At 44.1% G+C, this 7,621-nt stretch overlaps 1 protein-coding gene, 1 long non-coding RNA gene and 1 other non-coding gene across 4 annotated transcripts in view; 2 read left to right on the plus strand and 1 right to left on the minus strand.

Annotated features, from left to right (window-relative positions):
• Window positions 1-1,939, minus strand: part of LOC124086207 (uncharacterized) — a 23,599-nt gene extending 21,660 nt beyond the window's left edge. The window contains exons 1-2 of one of the 2 annotated variants that reach the window (XR_009225859.1): window positions 797-1,939; window positions 161-279 (exon numbers count right to left, since the gene is read on the minus strand). This is a non-coding gene — a long non-coding RNA (uncharacterized LOC124086207). Of the gene's footprint in view, window positions 1-160 lie in introns of both variants that reach the window. The other variant, XR_006849735.2, reaches the window with a different exon arrangement.
• Trnar-ccu (transfer RNA arginine (anticodon CCU)) lies at window positions 1,329-1,401 on the plus strand. Its single transcript has one exon. It is a non-coding gene; the product is annotated as a tRNA-Arg (tRNA).
• Window positions 1,931-7,194, plus strand: Fmc1 (formation of mitochondrial complex V assembly factor 1 homolog). Its single transcript, XM_046434244.2, has 2 exons — window positions 1,931-2,183; window positions 6,839-7,194. Exons 1-2 carry the CDS (start codon window positions 2,046-2,048, stop codon window positions 7,040-7,042), a joined length of 342 nt encoding a protein of 113 aa, XP_046290200.1. The 5' UTR covers window positions 1,931-2,045; the 3' UTR covers window positions 7,043-7,194.
• Window positions 7,195-7,621: the final 427 nt, after the last annotated feature.

Genomic DNA, 7,621 nt, shown 5'->3' on the forward strand with positions numbered 1-7,621 from the left:
AGAAAGAAAGACAGAGTATTCTAAAAATAGTTATCGTTTTTGACGAAAAAGTGTGTGTCTTCCTAGACCACAACAACCCATGGAGGTAAACGGTGGCTGCCCTTGCACGGCAGGCGAGGTGACATGCAGTTCACCAGTTTCCCAAGTCGGCTTCACTCACCCAGGTACCATTACTGTTCCATTTGTGCTTATCACTCTGCTCAGCAGCTAATGTCGTGTAGCCATTAGGGCTAAAAGGTGCGCTTCCCTTAAAGAGGTGACTGTCCTTCCAGAACTGGCCTGCAGGAACAGACTTCTGTTAGGCAGAGGGCCACCGCAGCTCTACAACCACAATAGTACAAGGAATAAACCAAGGGAAACGAGAGGCCAAAGGAGATGGAGTGCATCAAGCAGGGCCGACCCTTGACTACTGGAGTAAGTCAAAACCCCAAGGGCAAATAGGACTTGGCGCAAAAGGTACAGGTACAGTGACTGTAAGGAGGTGGGGGGAGAGAAGTTCAGATCCCTGGAGCAGAGGCTGACAAGAGGCGAACGATGGGAGATGGCGCCTGCACAAGCTAGGGCCGATTTAGGTGATGTCCAGTATGTCAATTTCAGGAAACTGGACGCTGTCTTTGGGGCAATGGAAAGCCACTGAGAAATTTAAAGGCAAGCGTCGCCGAGAATAAAAGGGACTTGTCCAAACTGTACAATTAAGGGCAGAACCCGAAAGCGACTCAGTTTATTCCAAAATACTTCTAATTCCTAATTAGTTAACTACAAATTTCTCGCGACCCCATGTTTATCGTTGACCCACCAACTTAAAACACAAGGCGTACGTTTCCCACACGTCCCTAGCTCTGCGGAAATGCCTTCAACCGGAAGCAGAAACTGACCGCTGAAGACGCCGCCTAATGGCCTGCTGGAGCAAAACCATGCCCGAAAGAACCACCACGCCGGAAAGGACCAGACTGCTTCCGGTGAGAGCCCGAAGGAGAAAAGCCTCAGAGGGCGGGTCTCAAGGATCAGTTTGTGTTGCGCGCCCGGGTCCGCGACGTCGCAAGCCCACTTTTGCGCAGGCGGGGGCGACGGCTTTTGCGAACGCGTACGCAAACGCGTGCGTGCGCGCGCCCGCTCAGCATTCTGCGCCGAGACTGCTGTTTCGAGGGTAAATCCTTTGAGCTGTAACTGGGCTTTTGTTTTCGAAACTACAACTCCCAGCATGCTTCGACCCTCATATTGATACTAGGTGTGGCTTCTCAGGATAGGGTAAAGATAATCTTAAGTGACGATGACGTACCAAGGAGAAAAAAAATTGAACATGATGTTTGAGCGTCTCGCTCGCAGAAGCCCCAGTGGCCTAATGGATAAGGCATTGGCCTCCTAAGCCAGGGATTGTGGGTTCGAGTCCCATCTGGGGTGGTTGTATTTTTACTTTAAGATGCTCTCTTCTCTTTTCTGAAACGATTATACCTAAGTAAGTCACTTTCATTTTACTTTTTTGAAAAATGGAATAGTGTATGTGTGGTTTTACTAGCTGTTGAGCTACCGTTTGCAAGAATGAGGGTATTTCACCTCCTTCCTCTGAGCCATAAGTCCCTTAAGGCTTTTGGGAGGTACGAATACGTTTAATTTCGATACCCCTTCTAGATAGCGTTAAAAAAAATCTTAAAAGCGTGTTCCGTATCAAATTCTCATCCACTCCCGCCTAACCCACTTCTGAGAATCGGCCGTTGGTCAGCTAAAAACGTCTTTTTAAGTACGCAGGCAAGAAAAGACCTTTTTACCCTCGATCGGCCTTTCGCAGCGTTTCTGGAGGACCCGGTACCCAGTTACACTCAGCGGTCGCTTGCTCTTCTCTGGGTTCGTGAGGGCGCCGCTCGGTGTTCGATTAATATGGCTCTGCAGAACAGGGAAGTGAGACCTTTCACCCTGGCCGTGTGCAGTGGGAGCCGGCAGTCGGAGTCCGACCGTACCACTAAGCGTCTCGCGGGGGTAGCTGAGGGCGAGGGCGCTAGCAGTTGCGTAGGGCGCCTTTCGGCTCCACCTCTGGAAAGGACATAAAAATGGCGGCCTTAGGGTCCCCGGCGCGCACTTTGCGAGGCCTTCTGCGGGAGTTGCGCTACCTCAGCGTGGCCACCGGGCGACCCTATCGTGACACCGCGGCTTATCGGTACCTTGTGAAGGCTTTCCGTGCACATCGGGTACGGAAACCGTGTCCCGGGAGCACCACGTCCCGGGAAGGGAGGAAAAGGCGGGTCTGGGCGGGTGTCGGGGAGCACCTGGTCTTAGGGCCTGCTGCCCGGGACCACTGTAGGGTCGAGGCCCGGCTCCCACTACAGAAGCCCAGGACCTGCTCTAGCTCCGGCCTAAGCCCGGGCGGCGACGCGGCCCTCCGCAGGCAGGGGTGGAGCCGCGCGGGAGGAGTTCATTGGCCGCTTCTGCTGCTTGTGGGCGAGGGAAAAGTCGGAAGAAGAGAAGCGGAGGAAATGGGGACCGGCCTGAAGATAAGGCTTGGTGTAGTGTCCCCACACTTAGAGGCACAGCGTTTTCCCGGCACTCCCCACCCTTCCCCCAGTAGACATTATGAGAAGCAAACTTTGAGGCATAAAGGAAAACCAGTGTGGCGGGGAATGTTGGGAGCTTTCTGAAGGGTCGACAGTGTTTACTTTACCTATGTGGTGTCCCCTGCACCCCTTAGGAAAATGATGCCCCTGGGAACATCTGGTCATGCAGTTCAGCATGAGCTTGCTGCATGACCAGATACTTTTGTATTAAAACTTGTGTAAGCAGATAAATGTAAACATGTATCCCCCTTGGGTTAAAGCGAGTGGAAGACAGTTTTATTTTCAAAACGAAGCAACTGAGGCTCAGGGACATTTACTTGAGCAAGAATCAGTACAACAACTAGAATTTAGATTAGCTGGTTCCCAAAAATAATTCTCCCGATTGCTACCTTTGGAGTTGTGGCTCTGACTTGGAAAAAAGTTGCAACCAATCTCAGAAGTAAAATATTATAGAATCGTTTGTGCTTCAGGGAATGAAGCCTGTTGTCATTGAGCAATGTGACAAGGAGAATTATTTTAACTGTTGAATTTATGAGCTATGAAATTTAGAAAACAAGATCTTAAAATTAACCTAGTTTTTAATAGGTCACAATGTTAGATACTGGTGCTAGGAACTTGGGCCAAATGCCAAGAATAAGATGTACATGGGCTGGGGTTGTGGCTCAGTGGTTGAGCGCTTGCCTCTCATGCATGAGGCCCTGGGTTGGATCCTCAGCACCACATAAATAAATAAATAAAGCAAAGGTATTGTGTCCATCTACAACTAAAAAAGTTAAAAAAAAAAAAAAAGAGATGTACAGGAATCCTGTATTTTAAACTTACATCCCACCTTAGGAGCCATCCAGTGAAACACTTCTAAGTGTTAAGGGTGTAAATAATTGGGAAGAATGGGTAGTTAGGGAAGGCTTTCAGGAGCACAGTAAGTATGGGCCTGAAGGATAAATTGGAATTAGCAAGTAAATGGGGATCAGGGAGAGTGCTGATACAAGTAAAGTAACTGCGTATTTTAAAGCCAAGAAGCCCAACATAATTGAAGTTGAGAATGGTTGAAGCTTAGAGTGCAGTAGTGGTGGAAGATGAGGTAGGAGGTAGGTAGGAATTTAAATTTTATTGTAGGTATAGCTGGGCTTGGAGGTACAAACCTGTAATCCCAGCTACTCAGGAGGATGAGGCAGGAGGATCACAAGTGTAAGGTCAGCCTGGGCAATTTAGTGAGATGTTACTCCAAAATAAGAAATGAAAAGGATTGGGGATGTAATTTGGTGGTGGAGTACACCTGGGTTCAATCCCTAGTACTGCAAAATGAAAAGGCTAACTTTATTGTAGGTATAAGGGAAGGACATGCTAAGATTTTTAAGGGGTGACATGATTATTGTTGTATCTTATGGAGGTAACATTATTGCTCTTGAATGAAGTTTGATAGTGGCTCTAAAATTGCTCTGAAATTCTAGGGCTGGGGTTGTATCTCAGTGGTACAGTGTTTGCCTAGTATGCCTGAGACCCTAGATTTAATATCCAACAACATGCAAAACAAACATAAAAATAGAAAATTTAGCTAGATGTAGTGGTGTATACCTGTAATCCTAGCAACTCAGGAGGCTAAGAAAGTTGCTAAGTTTGAATTCAACAAAAGTTAATTTAAATTTGATGTAACTAATGACTGCCATTTGCACATATATGATAGCATATAGTTTAGTTTTCAGATTCTAATCCTAGATATTTAGAGAAAGAAATGGGATTATGCAGAAAATGGTGCACAGGGACTAATCCACACATCCCCATATATGTGCACATCCCCACTATTTCTGCCCCATTCTCATAACCTTAGAACACAAAAATATATAAGCAGAGGACAACATACTACATTTCACTGAGACTTTGGAGTGGATATGAAGTTTCCAGCTTGCTTTTTTTTGGTACCAGGGATTTAAACACCAGGGGTGGTGCTTAACCACCTTGCTAAATTGCTGAGGCTGGCTTTGAATTTGCAATACTCTTGCCTTAGTGGCGTGCCACACCAGGAAGTATCCAGCTTCTTAAAAGTCATTAGAGCCCAGATTTTTCAGATGGATAAGTTGTAAGAGAAAATTTTTGTTTTGTTTTTGTGCTGGATATTGAACCCAGAAGGGCTTTACCACTGAGCCACATCCCCATGAGAGCAAGTTTAAGTACTATAAACACATGCATATTACTTTTGTATATAAAACTATCATTTTGTTATATTGAGGACAAGGTCGTTATTTTTCAGACAAAATAAGTCTTTAATTTTGAAACGAAAGGTATATGCCATATTAATCAAAGTACAGAAACAAAATGAAACAGCACTTTGTTTGAAGGGGAGAAAATTCAATATTATATTTCTTAGGTGGCATTAACGATCAATGACCTGATTGTAGTTCTAATCTCTGCCATTAGCTAACAACTGGAGTTTAGTTTCCTCATTTGTAAAATGAAGGAGTTGAAACTAAGGATTATGGCTTCCAGTATTAAAATTTAGAAATACTCAATTAAACACCTCAAGGTGTTTGCTGGATGTACTATACATGCCTATAGTCCCAGCTGTTGGGGATGGGGGCAGGGAGGATTGCTTGATCCCAGGAGTACAATACCAGCCTGGGCAACATATGCTCCCTCCACCCCAACTCCCCCTCCCCATTTAAAAAAAAAGCTGGCTTTGTGGTACATGCCTGTAATCCCAGCAACTGAGGAGGCTGACACAAGAGGATCACAAGTTCAAAGCTGGCCTCAACAATTTAGTAATGCCCTAAGCAACTTAGTGACATACACATATACACACACACACACCCCACACCCCACACACCCCCCCCCAATCTCAAAAAATAAGCTGGGTGTGGTGGCGCACGCCTGTAATCCCAGTGGCTCAGGAGGTTTGAGGCAGGATGATTGCGAATTCAGCAACTCCTTGAAACCCTTTCTCTAAATACAAAAAAGGGCTGGGGGTGTGGTGCAGTGGTTAAGTGCCCCTGGGTTCAATCCCGGGTACCAAATAAAAATAATAAATTTAAAAAGAAAAATAAAAAGGACTGGGTAGGGATATGGTTCAGTGGTAAAGTGTCCTGGGTTTAATCCCCAGTACCCAAAACAAAAAAAACCCAAACAGTCTTGTTAAGGCTGAGGCTGGTGTGGCTCAGTGGGTTAGCACATGCTTATTAGCATGTACAGGGCACTGGATGCAATTCCCAGCATTAAATAAACAAAACTTTTTGATTAAGTGGAGGTGAACTTTCCTAATAAATGAGTATAGTTATGTCATTTGTAGGAAAATGGATGGAACTTAAGAGCATTATATTAAGCAAAATAAGCCAAAACCAAATTGAAGTCAAAGGTCATATATTTTCTCTCATGTGGAAGCTAGAAAGAAAAAAAGGAAAAAAAAAAGGTGATATTGGAGGATCTCATGAAAATAGAAGGGAGAGCAACAGAATAGAGGGAAGGGGGTGGGGGAAGGAGGGGAGGAAAAGGGGAAGTACAGGGCAATGAAATTGACCAAATTATATCATTATATTGTCTACATATACAAATATATAACAACATTCCACTATTATAATGTGCTAATAAAAAAGAACACAATTATTGCGAGTGCTCCTATAAATATTTTAATTATACATATATGCTTTTTTTTTGTACTGGATTGAACCCAGAGACCTTCTATCATTAAGCCATATCCCTAGCCCTTTTTATTTTAAGATAGGGTCCTTCAGAATTGCCCAAGCTGGCCTGAATTTGAGATCCAACTGTCTCAGCCTCCAGAGCCCCTGGGATTACAAATGTGTGCCATCACTGTGCTTGGCTTAAACAGGCTTTCTTTAGAGAGCAAATTGCACAGAGATAATAGAAACGTGCAGGGCTAGGGTTGTGGCTCAGCTGTAGAGTGCTTTCTAGCACCGGTGAGGACCTGGGTTCTATCCCTAGCACTACATAAAAATAGATAATAAAATAAAGGTATTGTGTCCAACTATAACTAAAAAATAAACATTAAAAAAAATAGAAACATGCATATTTGTAAATCTGTATAGTGGTGCAGCCTGTAATACCAGTGATTTGGGAGGCTGAAGTAGGAGGATCACAAATTGGAGGTCAGCCTCAACAATTTAGTGGAACCCTGTCTCGATAAAAAATAAAAAAGGCTGGGGTGTAGTTCAGTGGTAAAGTACTCCTGGGTTAAATCCCTAGTACCTAAAATAAGAATAAGAAAGCTTTTTTATTAAATCTTTCTATGTAGACCTGTATCTGTTGCAGGGGTGTTAACTCTAACCTTTCTGCTTCTCTAGGTCACCAGTGAGAAGTTGTGCAGAGCCCAGCATGAGCTTCATTTCCAAGCTGCCACCTATCTCTGCCTCCTGCGCAGCATCCGAGAACATGTGGCCCTTCATCAGGAATTTCATGGCAGGGGTGAGCGCTCAGTGGAGGAGTCTGCTGGTTTGGTGGGTCTCCAGTTGCCCCATCAACCTGGAGGGAAGGGCTGGGAGCCATGAACATGGAGAAATTCCTTGGATGCTATCTTCATATGATAATTTAATCATTTCTACAATATGTATTTATCATTAAATTTTTTTAAAGTTAGGGTTTTTCTCTGCAATTTTGTTGACTGATTAATTAGGGGAATAAACTGGAGGTTTCATCTTTACTGTCAGTGAATTTACTGGACTTCTTATTCTAGGTATCACCACCTGAATTGATGTTCTTGATCTACTTTTAAAAGTTTTTCCTTTTTTTTAATTTAAAAAGTAATACAGGGGGGCTATGGTTGTAGCTCAGTGGTAGAGTGCTTGCCTTGAATGTGTGAGGCACTGGGTTTGATTCTCAGCACTGCATATAAATAAAAAAATAAAGGTTCATTAACAACTACAAAAATACAAGGTTCTGGGAATAGTGGTGCATACTTACAATCTCATTTACTCTGGAGGCTAAGACAGGAGGATTCCAAGTTCAAAGCCAGTCTCAGCTTCTTAGCAAGGCCCTAAGCAAGTTAGTGACACCCTGTATTAAAATTTAAAAAAAAAAAAAAAAAGGATAGGGGCGCTGGGGATTTGGCTGAGTGATTAAGCACCTCT

Source organism: Marmota monax, unplaced genomic scaffold (assembly GCF_021218885.2).
Source record: "Marmota monax isolate L192 unplaced genomic scaffold, Marmota_monax_Labrador192_F-V1.1 WCK01_AAM20220418_F8-fsc00122, whole genome shotgun sequence".
NCBI classification, from domain to species: Eukaryota; Metazoa; Chordata; class Mammalia; order Rodentia; family Sciuridae; genus Marmota; species Marmota monax.

Excerpts from the sequence above, each read along its gene's own strand:
- Fmc1 (XM_046434244.2), top strand. The coding sequence starts at position 2,046 with ATGGCGGCCTTAGGGTCCCCGGCGCGCACTTTGCGAGGCCTTCTGCGG. Across the intron at positions 2,184-6,838 it reads AGGCTTTCCGTGCACATCGG|GTCACCAGTGAGAAGTTGTG; the intron begins GTACGGAAACCG and ends CTGCTTCTCTAG.